We start from the raw sequence: 14,672 nt of genomic DNA, 5'->3' as shown, positions 1-14,672 counted from the left end.
CAAAATTCCAAATTCTGAATTGCACTTCCGAAGATCGTATTATCAAGGTTAATAGTGATTTTTACCGTGAGCGGAAAATAAAAATGGCGAATCGACGTCTCATCGGAAGGGACAAATTCAGCGATTCGTGAGATATGGAGCCGTCCAAGTCCAGGCTTCGTCCTCGTTAATAATGCATTTAACATTAATTATGCAGAAGGGGAGAGGAGGCATTCGTGGGTCGCCAAGCGAGCGGGAAGCTTTCGGGCCGCATTTTCGCCGGAATGTTAATTAACGGTAACATTTGAGGAGACCAGGTGAACGAGATGAGGTGAAACATCGACTACGAGTACATGAACGAAAAGTGCGGCGGGACGATCATCGGTCCAGGCGCTGAAGATGGGATATCTCGGTGGTATCAGGCAGGAGACGGGGGAGGGGGGGTGAGAGGTAAAGACCTAGGCAGGTGAGAACGAGAGGCGAGAAAAACTAGGAGAAGCCGAAAGAGATCAGTACCTTAAGGTCGATAGAATGTATAGCGGCGGAACTCGGAGAGGGGTCTTTGGCCTTGTTGCCGTTCGCGTTGTTGTTAACGTTGGGCAAGGAGCCTCCCGCCCTGAACTGATTGCCCAGGTTAATGTGCAGGTGCTTCCCGGTGGACTGGGGCGGGCTAGCGTCGGCACTCTTGACGGACAGGGGGGCCTCCGGTAGCCCGGATCCCGTGGGACTCGCGCCCACGGAGCTGCTCGCCGATGCCACGCCCGCCACCTGAGCAGTTCATCAGACACCCTCTCAACACCACCCGTAACTTCGCACCCCTTCTATCTACTGTCTACCGTTTACGTTAATTCCCCTCCCCCGTGGCGATCTCGCATAGGTAATGCGAAATGCAGGGGTGCAGGGGTCCCGCAATTTCCGTTCTCAATGATTTTCCATATGGTTCATTCTTAATACTCTTTACGCGTGAAATGATAAACACTCCCGAAATCATGACGATTTATTTCAGATCGAGTGAAATAATTGTTCCTTGAATTAATACAATCTTTCTTTCGTATTATTCGGCGAAGGTTTTCTCTCTCAGTGCGGGTAACGCGAGATATCCAGAGACGCAGGATGCTGCGGTTTCCACGATATTTATTCAGGAAGTCAGGTAGTACACAGATTTCACGGTACATGATTCGTTCTTAATGTTTTTTTTATATCTCCCGTTGAACCGTGGACGCACCGAACAAGCAAGATACTTTCACCTGTACACTATTACCGCTGCTATAAAAATTAGAAGGAAAAAAAAAGGGAAAGTTCGCCGTAGTCATTATTTTGGATTTAATGTGGACATGATTTCGACATTTATTTCTTAGTGTCGTCTTCGTCGTGATGTACATGATTAAGAATTAACCGCGTCTAACTTGTGTACCCCCTTAGAAAAGTGCCTCCTTTGTACACGATCTGAATACATATAAGAGCGATGTTTACACTTTCGGACGAAATATGGGATTTTAATTGGTGAATGATAAGTCACGGTGCTGTACTCGGGTAACCCTAACCTCGTAAGAAAAATTGCTGTTTGGTCCCGGAAAATGGTTTTCTCTCTTCCTCTTTTTTTTTTTTTCCCCTTAATGGGAACCATTATTTCCTTGCGTCTCCCAGGGGTAACGGTGCGTCGTGAGACGTTCATCTTACTAAACACGCTGCCAGCCGTGATTCAAAGTACGTTCCGAATATGTTTCTCGTGTAATCTCTTTCGGCTCCGGGGGCCGTAAATTACCGCGATTCGCGCACCTTTCCCGGGCCCGGTAAAACGCGCGCGGCCGCTTTCCCGGAGAAATTCCTCCAACGCGGGTGAATTAATACTTCTTCCGCGGCCCGAAACGTCCGCCCGTTTGTCTTGAATACGTCGGCACTTCATCTCGCGGAGGCCGCAGAAAAGCGGCGAGAACTACTCAATTAGAAGTTATTGTCCGGGCCCGCGGAAAATCGGCACGAAGGGCCGAAAAGAAAATCCCCTACGGAGGAGTCATTCAAAGTCTTCTCCCCATCGGATACCAAATCCCGAACGATCACGTTGATCGCGTTAATATCGACGCACCCGACGGAATTACATTTTCCACATTTCTCGCCGCATGGTCACAATTATTACCAGCTGCGCGAGATTATAAGCCGATCCACGGGAAACGCGGGCCGCGCCGTCCGGACGAGTGATTTAATTAACGATTTAATTACGACTCGCCTATTCCCGGGATTTAAATTAACGAGGGCGACCTATCGAGCCTACTTTTGACGTTCGAGGGAGCGCGCGAGATATTTTCGGTATCTACACCCAAGCGAATTCGAAATGCTTCCGCGTTGACCGGACACGAGTGAAAAACGAACCGGCCAGAGACACTTGGCAAAGATGCGTTAACGCACACGCAGTTCTCCCTCTACGAGTTTTTATATCCGCGAGTTTGCATATTCACGAATTTCTACATTCCTGAATTTCGTATACTCGCGAACTTCTGCACTCACGAATTGCTATACTCCTGAATTTTTTTTTATTCACGAATTTTTACATTCCTGAATGTCTACATTTGCGAATTTCTACCCTCACGAGTTACTATACCTCTGCATTTTTTTTTTATATTCACGAATTTCTACACTCACGAATTACTATACTCCTGAATTTTTTTTTATATTCACGAATTTCTACATTCCTGAATGTCTACATTTGGGAATTTCTACACTCACGAGTTACTATACCCCTGAATTTTTTTTTTTATATTCACGAATTTCTACATTCCTGAATGTCTACATTCGCCAATCTCTACTCGTGAAATTCTGAATGTTAGCTTCACGAATTCTCGGTTTACGGGAGACAATGGACCGTTTAATTCGCGAAGGCGGGAACTATCCGTGCGATTATGAACGAGGAAGAAAGCCCGTTTGGCGAGAGTCACGGGCCTCGACTCTAAATACCGTCGCGGCCCTCCAAATTCTACATTCTGATTCACGAATAGACCGACTCTCGGAATGCGTAACGTTGGCGTGGTCCACGTGTCGTGCGTTCACGCGACCCAGGATTCCCGACAAAGTATGCGAGAGGCCTCGTGTCTAGCCCAAGGTTTTACAGCTTTCGCGTTTTACAGGTTCTACGAGGGAACGTGGCACTCCCGACGAGCTGTGAATTATCCCGACATATCCAAAGAAACACCTGAGAAAAAATAATTTGATTGTCGTGCGGGACAATGAAAATCGAAAAGCACCAAATAAGTAGCAAACAAAGGAGGAGAAACGAAAGGAATGAATATCGAAAGAAGAGGAAGAAATAATACATACACAAAAAAAAATAAAATAAAATAAAAATCGGTGCAGTTTCACCAAAGTGAATCCACGATATTAATGAGAATTATTGGACATGATTAATTACTCTCGATTATTCTCTCGCGAAATGACTCTACTCGGTTCGGGCATAATTATACTTTTTAACTATAACATTTGCATTTGACTTTAAACGGTGATAATTAACCGAGAGAATAACGCACCAGCGATAAACTGTGTTCATGGTAAAAGATGGCTGAATTTCAACGTTATTTGACTGTTATTAAAAAAAAAAAAAAACCTTTCACGTTCTGAAGTGGGTTTCATGGCGCGGGAATTTACACGTGCGAAAGTGGCAGAAGAAATTTCACTTAAAAAAAAAGATATAAAAAAGCGATCCTTAACGAACGCGGGACACTCCGTAAAACGGTGAAATAACGTCGACCTCCCCCATCCGCCCAGTTGAGCGAAATAAATGCTAATTGAGCGAATTAAACGAGTACTTAACCGCAACAAATAGCGCGGCCGTCTCCAGGGCGTCTATTTGAACGTTTAATTGCATAGCGAGGACCCCGTTAAATTTTTATTCCCCTCGGTAGTACGTACACGCATAAATGACGCGATCAGCCGACTCTAAGATCGACAACGGCTTATGATTTGAAAACAAGTCCGTTAATTTATTTTAATTATCCGGCGAGAAACGAGTTCCCCCATTTTTGCGATTCACCTGGGGAATAAATATCCCCCCTCCCCACGTGTATCGCGTATGCAATTACACGCCACATCGCCGAGCGATGATGCAATTGTAGTCGCGGGTATAATCAAGAAACTCGGTAGAGACATTCGCGCCAAATTGCATTTCGAGAGATCGACGAGAACGATCCAATTTTGAGGGCTAATCTGGCGCGGACTCGCTGATATCATTTCATTACCGATTAAGTTAGAACGCCCTCCCATACCTACGGGATGCACCAATGCGTTATGCAATACAAGGCGTGAAGTATAAATCGCAAAGTATACAATACAAAGCGTAAACTAGGTATAAGGCAAAAGAGATAAAACACGGAAAGTGTAAGACAGAAGATATGAGTCAGGGGATATAAAACGTGAAAAATAGAACAGGAACTGTAAGCCACCGATGCGCCTCCGACGAAAGCTTAAATCGAGGAGTAGGTATCTCTAACCGAGTCGTGGAAATGATATCTTCGAATTTGACAAGGAAAAAGAAACACGGCTAGTACCCGAGGCGAGTAGTCTCTAAAGATGACACCGCCGTCGGCCATAAGAAAGTGCGAGGTCTGAAAGGCAATAATAACCGGTTCCCCTATATTTCTTCATGGACCTTTTCTCCCCGCAAATCGCGTTACAAGCCGAGAAGTCTAGCATAGAATATATCACGTAGCGTCCTTCCTTCGGAGCCTCTCCTTTTCCCCTAGGAAAATCCAGCCTCTTTATCGCCGGTCTACCGTACAAATGAAAAAGAAGCGCAACGAAGGACCGTGACGTGATACGAAATCGTGGAGACTATTCAAGTAAGTCTCCTAAATATTGACGACTCGTGGTCAAATTTGATAAATCCTGGAATCACCCCGGCCCTGAAATATCGGGAATATGAATGAAATATCGTTAATTAACAAATACATGAACGTCCGAGCTTCCGTAAATTGTACTTAAATGTTCAACAGTTAAATCGGCACGTAAAGTGTCCAGAAAAAAAAAAAAAAATGAATGGGACCAACCGGAGTTGATAAAAATCATGATTCCTTCGAAAGAAATGCTTTCGAGCAGTTAAGACCGTCGATTTTAATCTAGACTTTAATCGAATCGTTTTAATCAAGCGACTTAAATCAGCTCAACCCTGGGACCGACACCTAACGATCCACCCGATAAGCCCCTCGAGTGGACGTATAACCAGGAGACCGAGGATGAGAGATGGACCGAACATGATCCTCGGAAAGCAGAAGAGGCTGCTATTCAAGGGTGGCTACGAAATACCGAGAACCGCATCGGCAAGTTCCTCGACATCTTTGTCCCCTAAGTGGTCCTCCTTGAGGATCGGCGGATCATCGTCCAGCTCTCTCATGTGAAAGGTAAAAGCCTCCAGGAGGTCGGCCACGTGGCACCTCGGGGTGACCGAAGGTGCGACAAAAGCTCCCGACCGCAGTCAAAGCATTTCTCTCACAGGTCGCCCTGACTACACATCCACAAAAAAAAGATCGAGAAAAGAACCAAAAAAAACCACAAACCCCGCAACAATGTCCCAGGACAAAGAAATACAGATCGTCGACATCACTTCTTTTTTTTTCTCTCTCACAGACGAACAAGTTCAGGCTATTGACCGCCTCGAAAAGTTCGGAGCGTCCCCCACAAAGGTGTCTTCCCGAACTCAAATTGACACCGCGATTATTTTACTTTCCATTACATTTTTCTTCCTCTCTCTCATTCCTATCCTCCTTATTCCACGTTACAACCTTATTTCTCCCCTTCTCCACTCCACGTTTCGTTTTATCCCCATTTTAAGTCCTCCTCTTCTTTCCATTTTCTGCCCCAAAATCTTCATTCGTCTCTAGAATTCCAACGCGATAAATTTAAGCAGATCGAATCCGGCTCGTTCAGCGGCAAAGACGAGATCCGAGAGTCGTTTCGAGTTTCCACGCGTGTACAATGTGCATGACGACCTCCGAAAATCAAACAGACCATCGCGTAGGCGTACGCACAGCTGGGGGGGGGGGGGGATACGTACTATAGTGATAGTCGCTTCAAGATCCACCGATACTCGGTTTAAGGCGCCCAAAGAAAGCAAACAAGACCGCCCTTGGTGTACCGGTTCTTATCGAGTTTAGTCGAATCTTGCTTAAACATCCACCCCGAGCCGGCGCCTCTCCACGTACCGCGAATCGTCTCTGCTTTTTGCGATAGCCAAGGTTCCGGGACCCAAAATTTGAAGAACCGACACCGTGGGACCGGAACCCCCCCCCCCAAGTCAACGAAAGTCATCTGCAAGTCGGCAATGTAATACACGAAACGCGAGGATGAAACACCGAAACAAGATTTTGAAGGCCGTCGAGAACGAAAAGCGAAACCGGTCGCCGGAATTCTACCGGAAAAGTGTGTTTTGCAGTCGGAGAGTTTAATTGTGCACCCATCTCGTCGTAGTTCCCTTCTCTATTTTTTTTTTTTTTTTTTTGACAACGCAAAACATGGGACGAATTTACAACTTTCGATCGTCCACTGGGACCGCTTACATAATGGCGAGCGCACAATTCCCAAAGGAAACTGCCTGCGCATTATGAATGTTTATAAAGAACGAGATCGATTGAGAGGAGAGAAATTGCGAGAGTGCTCGAAAGAGGGGTGCCGAGAGGGAAAGAAAAAGAAAACGGAGTGGAGAGTCGACGCCTCGCGACAATGCACCGACTCGGGTATGCGAAAGTGCATCCGCGATGCAGGGCGCCTACAGTGTGTCTTGTCGCGGGAAAACTAAGGAAGAGGGCCTCCGGTACCGTGACGGATAAATTAATCCCACGGAGTCGAGGAAATAAATTCGGTCGTCGCGACGTCGCTCGTCCGTTATCGTCCGGGGTCTCTTCGTCCCGTCTGCGGGAAGGTAAACGAGGTGTTAAGAGCGTCGACCCCGAAAACGGGAGTTTTTGAGACGCGCCCGAAAATATACCCGAGGCCGGGTCCAAGAGCGTGGGTCGCCCTGCAGCGGACAAAAGCGGCGAATAAATACCGATCTACAACGAGCCTTGCGGAATCCTGCAGCGGCCGGACCGAGCGATGATAAAAACAGCGGGTTAACGCAGGCCAGATGACGCGCGATAAGGCATCATCGACGACACTTGCCCCGCAATTTTCGCGAAATACCATTCAACTGGATGACATCGTTTCCCCCTCGCTTAAAAATACCCGCAGTCCCGACACCGGGACGGCGCTTTAAATGTCCAATGCCCCCTCCCCTTTAAGGACGCCATGGCGTTACACGGCAGGGAAACAGAAGAAAGAAAAAAAAGAAGGAGAAAAACGAGGAAAATAAATCCTACTCCGTTCGAGCACTCGATGTTATCATCGAGTTCGATTCTACGCGCGCGTCTCTTCCCGCGTCGTTGTCGCTCCAGGAGGGTGGACGTGGAAGCGACTCGACGTCGGAGGCGCAGGAATTCCTTAGGAATTTTTCCGCGGTCCCCGCGCTCGGTTTCGAGGGGAAAACTAAACCTCGGGAAGGAACCGCGCGGCGCGGGGTCGGGTGGCGCTCGGACACGTGTGCGCCCCGCGACACGTGCGTGCACCTCGGCCGCGCTCGGTGCGCGGCGCGAGGGGCGGAGCGCGAGAGAGGCACGGCCGAGCGCCGCGGCAGCGGCGGCTCGACTCGGCGGCTCGGCCGGGAGGCAGCACGCGCCCGCACACGCCGAGGTCTCGAGGAGCGGTCGGCGTGTTTACGTTCGAGCGCGCGTCCGGGCAGCGGGGCGCGGGGAGCGACGCCGCTCGCGCCGAGTCCGTCCCGAGGGCGACGGGAGCTCGAGCGACGGTTAAAAGCATTCGATTGGGGGCATCCTTACTCTGCTGGTGACATCGGACACCTCTCGCATGATCGCCTCAAAGGCGGCCGTCTCCTCGGCCTGCTTCTGGTTGAGCAGGGCGATCTTTTCACTGAATTTCCGAGGGCTCGCCATGATGGCTCGGCCGCTGGACTTGCGATCGGCGGCTCGCGGCAGCCCGTCCACCGTCTGGGTCGCGTCCCTCGAGGCGCGCGGTCCTCGGCACCGAGATAGCGCACACCGACCCGGGCCTTCCGGAAATCCCGACTAAGGTGCCCCTCCGCCTTCCGGACGAACACCGACGATCACTGATACGCAAGATTATGCGGCGCAGCGCGCCACGCGCATCGCGCAGGAGCCCTTTTTCGCGGGCTCATTGGTCGTCGCCGCCAAAGGCGACCCCCCACCCGGCCGGATGTGACCCCGCAGTAAAAACGCGCCGACTGGATTCGAGCGTTCCGAAAGGCCAGCGGTTTTTCCTACCGCGGGCCAGCCTGGCTGCGCGTCGAACCAACGGTCCGCCACTGACGCGGTCCCCGCACCACCCGCGACTGGCCTGGCTCGCGCTCACTCGCGCTCACTCGCGCTCACTCGCGCTCGCGCCGCTCCAGCGCCGCTCCGGACCGACGACACCATGGGCGACCAGCTGCGCCCGCCTTGCCTCCTCTTTTCTGACTTTGCCGAGGCCAGGCGGGCCGAGGCGCTCCTCCGTTCCGAGCGCGACCTCTCTGGCCGTACTACGCGCTCGTTTCCACTTCGACTCCTGCGCCCTCTCGGAAGGAACGAGGCGATTCTTTCTTGGCGCGCCGTTCGAAAACCGAGGTGGCTCCGATGCATGTATTTTCGAGTTTATCGAAAACGTGGTAGGATCTGTTAAGTAAGTAGAACCTCCTATGGATAATAAATTAAACATCGCTTCGCCTGTTTGCCGATTTATGATTATGAGGAGAGTGAGGTTAGGAACGAGACTGTCGTACCGATCGAGAGTGGCGAGGTTTAAACAAAGAACGTTGCCGCTGATAAACCTGCCATCTGGGAAGTGATGTGGTCGGTTTTGAAATTGCGAAATCGGACGTTTTATGCTAAATTCTCACTTTGCCTTGTTCCTGCTGAGTTTCAAGATACGCGTGAATTCCTCGCCGATGAGTGCATCGTTATCTCTCCTGATTCATCAATTTGGGAGGCAACTATTGGTACTGAGCCTTTAGAAAAAAGCCGAAATCCTTAAAAAATACAGATACAGACCAATTTGGGAGACTGGTGGAGAGAAGACGTAGCAAGATGTATTTAATTTCATGATGATAGAGTGTGTGGAATACTGGACAGAGACAGAATGTGAATATTAAAACTGTATATGTACCGTGAAATAGGTAAATAAAAGCGTTCCTAATAATTCATGGGCAATGTATTTATACTAACGATAGGTACATATGTTACCGTAACAATCATGCAATTTATCTATAACTTATGTTTCATTTCCCATGTTAAATTGATATTGATATTGTAAATATTTTGATAATAGGAGCCATGTACGAAGTAAGGAGAACCGAATAATTTTTCACTTTGTTACGATTTCATATTCCCGAAGGTTAAGATGTCGACTGTTAATGAAGATGAACTAATTGAAAATTTACCAGCGAGCGTCCACAAGGCACTGGTCGATGAATTGAGTAAGGATCGTAATTGGTTAAAGCTTGCCGAATATGTATCCGAGGAACTGGGTTCTTTTAGGTATAATAGCCTTATCAATTATATTATCTTTTAACCAATTGATATCAATTTGTGTTTAAATTAATGCAAAATGTCATCTACTAATTTTCACTATTTATGATGACGATTAATTTTCTATTAAGTAAATCTTGGATCCAGATGTTGCAAAACTCGAACAATGATTTACGGAACAATATGACACCTGTTGAAAAATTATTGTTTGAATTGAATATAAAAATGTGTACAGTGGGAGGTCTATGTACTCTACTTAAAAATTGTGCACTGTTTGACGCACTTATGATTTTATCTCAATCAGGTAATTGTACTCGAATATCTAATTATTCTGAGCTGTATTCTGTGTATAAATTATTAATCAATTTTGCTGTTGTACAGAAAATTTATTCATTACAAGAAATCCCGATTTTGAATATGATACCAATATGTTAGAGATCGCCTTAGGGCAAAAACTTATCTTAAATTGTAAAGCAATTGGCCTTCCAGTACCAAAATATGTTTGGTATCATGGAAATATTCAATTAGCCAATTGCTGCAGCGATCACTTGGAAATTTCTATAAACAGGTATGGGCATCTATTACGAAGGAATGAAAAATTCTGCCCTAAATACATATTTTATGATTATGTAAATCATCTGTATTTTTCAATTCTTACAAATTATGAGACTTTTGAAAAAGTAAAGTGGTTCTTTATTATGTGTTATTTCTTGCAAAGTGTCAATCAAGAAGGAGAATATAAGTGTGCAGTTTCGCAGTTCGACAATGACGGACTTATTATAGATCAACAGTTTTCAAAACCAATGTTTGTCAAAGTGAAGTCAACACCTGTTGCTATTACAAAGCAACCGATATCGTTTTTAGAAGTCAAGGAAGGAGATGATTTTATGCTAAGCTGCGAAGTGCAAGGTCATCCACCACCACAATATCAGTGGTTTAGAGACAATACAAAATTAGATAAGCAAACTTCAAATATATTACAAGTGAGTACATGATATTGACTTTGTTTTACATGCAGCAACATGTATGACTAATTTTAGTATTGATTATCAAAAATACGTTAACTATTTTTTTTTTAATCAAGTATATATGCCTGTATTATTACATTGCACTTGTGTTCCAGATAAATAAATTTAGCTCTGCAGATGAAGGAATTTATCACTGCTATGCATATAATAATATCGGTGAAGTTTATTCCCAAAGATGCAATGTAATGGTAAAACACTTTACTGCCTTTTTGTATAATATCTATTATGCACTTTGTTATGAATCATCCCAAGATTATTATGGCAGATGGACCTTCCACGATATAAAGCAGTTGCCAAGATAGCTCTACTGATTGCAAATGAAGATTATGAAAACCATGACAAGCTGCATACACCTAAGAATGATGTTGCCAAGATTGCTCGTCTTTTGAGTGAAATAGGTTTCAAAGTTATTTGTTTGTTAAATTTAACATTTACACAAATGAAGAATGCCATAAAAACATTTTCAGAAGCTCTCTCCGAAGGAGTGTATGGTAAGATAAACACATAAAAAAGTAGTACTAATTTATTAATCTATATGTGTATACCGTGTCTTTATGCATTATGTGGATGTCCCAGGGTTATTTTATTTTGCTGGACATGGATTTAAGATGCAGGAAAGTTATATGCTTGCCATTGACGCGCCTGAGGCATATTTAAGGAAAAATGCTATTTGCGAGAGCCAGCTTCTTTCAACAGTTTTGCAAAATGATCCCACTCTTTTAGTTGTCATTTTAGACATGTGCCAAACTATACCACCAAAGTATGTTATTATTGCTATTATTTATTATTTTTAAACATGATATTTTTATCTAAACGAATAAAAACTTGGTAGGGAATATAATCCTGCAATCTATGAAGAAGTACCAACTATAAAAGAATATAAAGGTCAGCAGAATCTTAGAAATTTGATCCAAGCATATTCTACGTCAAGTTATAGACCCAGCTATGAACGAATGAGTGATGGCTGTGGGTTGTATGTAACGCATCTCAGTAAATACATTGACAAAAACATACCTGTGACAAAAGTATTTGAAAAAGTGGGAAAATGTAAGTCGTAAATAATCATATTATTACAGGTATCAATCTTTTATTTCACGTGTATTACTTACAGCAATAGATACATGGCTAAAGGGTGTTGAACGTAACCAAATTCCAATGTTTGCAACAACGGTAACAAAGCCATATCGACTTACAGACTCAACATATAAAAGTAAATATAATTTTCTCACTATTATTTTTCATGGCAGTAATTAAAGGGCTCTACCGATTTATTTTACATTATAGATTATTATCATTAATATTATGAACATGTTGCAGGAAGCCCTCCACCAGCTGTTGAAGCTTTAAATAAATTCATGTCATTTCCAACAAAATCGTGCACTGTTAAGTTTTGTGAAGGACAATTACAATGTACAATTACAATTTGTCCTCATATAGTTCCATATTTAAATATAATTCGCCTTATTGTATCATGCCCAGAAAATTACAGTGCAAATTTTTATAATTCAATTCCTGTCAAGCAAAATAATTTATTTGAAAACTCACGTAAAAAAGAGTGCGTGATATTTAATCCACAAATTAGCAAGGTAAAAGCTTTACATATTTATTATGAACCTTGAATATACTTTTTATGTTCTCAACTTTATAAAAAAGAAAAAATTGTTCTGGGGAAGTTATGAAACATGCAATAATTCCTTACTTTACTGATTATATAATTATTCCACAGGGTCCTCTGGTGATATCTCTTACTAGAAATGGGTCCCGTGTTTGTGCCTCATTGTTTCAAATAATGGATTATGTACCAACAATTTTACAAGTATTGGACTGACAAGAGTATGTTAAAAATAATAAAAAAACCCATTGATGTTTTGATTACTTAATTTATAGTTGGATATTTAGTGTTGCTATGTCTGTAACAGGAGATGACAGTAAATCTGTTACAACTTCATGGACTTAATATTGAAGAGTAACATGCATTGGATTAATTTCTTTACTTAGTACCATTGCTTTATAAATTATTTTCAAACTTTTATGTTTCAATACTTCCACTGTGAACCTCTTTAATATTTTGGTACCTTGAGTCTTCAACGTCAACAATGACTATATCTTCATTGTACTCAAAATCCGATTTATCGGATCTAAATCCAGTAAATCCGAATTTAAGTGTCGATCGAGATGCTCAGAATTGAATCTGCATATTGATTAATGCGATGGAGACATGCAATTTACTGGATTCAGGAGTACGACATGGACGTGGTCAGTCTGCAATATTTATTTACAAGTATAACATACATTCTTTAACAGAATTTTATAGAATGCCTGAAAGAAAATAAAAGTCTAATTAATGTTTTGGATAATAAAGAACCTTATTTTTATCATGAAATAGCACAGTGTAGACCTACCTAAAATGCATTACTTCTGAAGTGATTAATAGCATTAATCATCCAATATGAATCACCATCTTTTTTTACTTCACGAATAAATCTATAGTTAGCAATAAACGGTTCAACCATTTCTGTGATCATTAATGGTAACTTTAAACTACTTGGGAGGTAAATGTGAACCATCGTGATTTCAATAAATCGTTGAGGAGTACCTGTACACAATGACAAACAATTTGCTTTTACAACACTTGATGATTCTTTTCCAGTTGCCTATCTATCGTGCCCATACCATATGGACAAGAATGAAGAATTATATTATAAATTAGTAATGGCATAATTTAAAATGAAATAAACGCCCTCTTGTCTATGTTTATGAAAACACTTTCATGTACCAAATTATGACCACATAAAATACCAAGGTAAATACCTGTCCGTTCTTTCGATATGATCCCAATTTGATGCAGAAATGTAGGACCAAGATGGTCTTTCATCACTTCGATTTGTTTTCTTTGGTGCATTGATAACGATTCAATTTTGGGTTTCAAAGTTTGAATAACACCTTCTTCTACAAGCCCATGTAATTGTCCATAATTCCCATTTGCCAAAGCATTGGATACAATACACACTGCCTAAAATAAGTACTAGTTTATATATTGCAATTGTTTTTATTTAATTTATACTAAGTAACGATTACATTGAATAATTATTTTTAGAACCATATCATAAACGTACGTAGAGTAACAAAACAGTTTTCCAAAGGTTTTTGAAAGCAAGCTACATATATACTGTTAATAACATAAATAAAGTAAATTCAACAACAAAAATGAACTCCCACACGTTAAAAAATAAAAATACTTCTATATACTTCAATCGCTCCATTCTTGAAGTCTTGTATGTTAAAATCCTTGTCCATGAATGGTTTGATAATAAAGTGAGTGAGAAGTAAATTCCGAAGAGCGTAAAAAACATTTGGAAGCGTAATCGCAGGTTCTTCAACAAGATACCGCAATTCTGTTCTTGGCTCTGGTTCAGTTGTAAAGTTTCTACATTGTACAAAAACAGACCTTGCTGTTACATTTGCGATACTTGTTTTTATATTAAAATATTGCCATTTTAACGGGCCATTGCCTTTATTCAAGTACGGTTTCCAATTAAATACATTGGCACGAATAAAGTGTTTACACAATCCCAAAAATAACATTATAAATTATAACCGAGACGACCAGATGCCTAACACAATGGCGCCGACACTTGGATTAGAAAATAACCGGGTATCAGAGGGAAGATGAGTGTAGCCAGGCTCAAGGGGACACAGCTATACAATTTTTGCGACACGAGCGCCGTTATTCCTGCGGATGTCTCTGGTACCCGAGGCACCGTTTCAAAAATAGGACGAAGGTTAAAGCGCCATCTCTGATTCAAACCGGTTACTTGAGACATCGAATTAGACAAGTGATACGTCGCCATCTGCCAGTTATACCAAGTACACACCTATTGCCAACGTTGCATTTACCATTTCGTGTAGTTCGTCTCAGTATTTTTGTATTTCATATTACCACAATGTTTTAGCTATGTCGCTGCAGTAAATGCGACCAATTTTTTTTTCCGTGTTGCCGCGGATGTAAGCCGAGCCATGTCGCGTATAATTTTTACTTTTCCTTAAATAAGAATATTGATATATAACCATACATATAATCATCTCTGTTCCCAACTCGTTTCTGTGATAA

At 43.0% G+C, this 14,672-nt stretch overlaps 3 protein-coding genes across 10 annotated transcripts in view; 1 reads left to right on the top strand and 2 right to left on the bottom strand.

Moving 5' to 3' along the window:
• The window catches only part of LOC105698033 (CREB-regulated transcription coactivator 1), a 47,499-nt gene extending 39,133 nt beyond the window's left edge, over window positions 1-8,366 (bottom strand). For 3 of the 7 annotated variants that reach the window (XM_012421878.2, XM_012421879.2, XM_012421881.2), the window contains exon 1: window positions 7,833-8,365. In XM_012421878.2, coding sequence (XP_012277301.1) covers window positions 7,833-7,946 — 114 coding nt within the window. In that variant the 5' untranslated portion in view covers window positions 7,947-8,365. Of the gene's footprint in view, window positions 1-495; window positions 2,389-7,832 lie in introns of those variants that run through there. The other 4 variants (XM_012421882.2, XM_012421883.2, XM_023434749.1 and 1 more) reach the window with 3 other exon arrangements.
• A 216-nt stretch (window positions 8,367-8,582) lies between these two features.
• Window positions 8,583-12,944, top strand: LOC105697996 (mucosa-associated lymphoid tissue lymphoma translocation protein 1). 2 transcript variants are annotated; one of them, XM_012421809.2, is made up of 12 exons: window positions 8,583-9,181; window positions 9,334-9,542; window positions 9,665-9,837; window positions 9,915-10,101; window positions 10,252-10,516; window positions 10,657-10,749; window positions 10,827-11,052; window positions 11,138-11,321; window positions 11,394-11,608; window positions 11,673-11,771; window positions 11,879-12,147; window positions 12,288-12,944. In XM_012421809.2, exons 2-12 carry the CDS (start codon window positions 9,406-9,408, stop codon window positions 12,387-12,389), a joined length of 1,950 nt encoding a protein of 649 aa, XP_012277232.1. In that variant the 5' UTR covers window positions 8,583-9,181; window positions 9,334-9,405; the 3' UTR covers window positions 12,390-12,944. The 2 variants fall into 2 exon arrangements, with proteins under 2 accessions (XP_012277232.1, XP_012277233.1); XM_012421810.2 differs by lacking the exon at window positions 8,583-9,181 and having other exon boundaries at window positions 9,421-9,542; window positions 9,681-9,837.
• LOC105697999 lies at window positions 12,538-14,233 on the bottom strand. Its single transcript, XM_012421814.1, has 4 exons — window positions 13,811-14,233; window positions 13,373-13,574; window positions 12,964-13,157; window positions 12,538-12,880 (listed from the first exon to the last, which is right to left on the bottom strand). Exons 1-3 carry the CDS (start codon window positions 14,144-14,146, stop codon window positions 12,964-12,966), a joined length of 732 nt encoding a protein of 243 aa, XP_012277237.1. The 5' UTR covers window positions 14,147-14,233; the 3' UTR covers window positions 12,538-12,880.
• Window positions 14,234-14,672: the final 439 nt, after the last annotated feature.

Source organism: Orussus abietinus, unplaced genomic scaffold (assembly GCF_000612105.2).
Source record: "Orussus abietinus isolate OABI.00-Male unplaced genomic scaffold, Oabi_2.0 scaffold1, whole genome shotgun sequence".
Classification (NCBI taxonomy): Eukaryota; Metazoa; Arthropoda; class Insecta; order Hymenoptera; family Orussidae; genus Orussus; species Orussus abietinus.
The sequence above is the reverse complement of the archived record's forward strand: the minus strand, read 5'-3'. Positions and strand labels throughout refer to the sequence as shown.

What these genes read in the sequence shown, in the direction of transcription:
- LOC105697999 (XM_012421814.1), bottom strand. Translation starts at nt 14,146, where the DNA reads ATGTTATTTTTGGGATTGTGTAAACACTTTATTCGTGCCAATGTATTT. An exon ending in TCAAGAATGGAGCGATTGAA is followed by an intron (nt 13,575 to 13,810) that starts GTATATAGAAGT and finishes TACTTATTTTAG; the next exon opens with GCAGTGTGTATTGTATCCAA. An exon ending in CATATCGAAAGAACGGACAG is followed by an intron (nt 13,158 to 13,372) that starts GTATTTACCTTG and finishes CATTGTGTACAG; the next exon opens with GTACTCCTCAACGATTTATT.
- LOC105697996 (XM_012421809.2), top strand. Translation starts at nt 9,406, where the DNA reads ATGTCGACTGTTAATGAAGATGAACTAATTGAAAATTTACCAGCGAGC. An exon ending in CCCAAAGATGCAATGTAATG is followed by an intron (nt 10,750 to 10,826) that starts GTAAAACACTTT and finishes TTATTATGGCAG; the next exon opens with ATGGACCTTCCACGATATAA. An exon ending in TACAGACTCAACATATAAAA is followed by an intron (nt 11,772 to 11,878) that starts GTAAATATAATT and finishes AACATGTTGCAG; the next exon opens with GAAGCCCTCCACCAGCTGTT.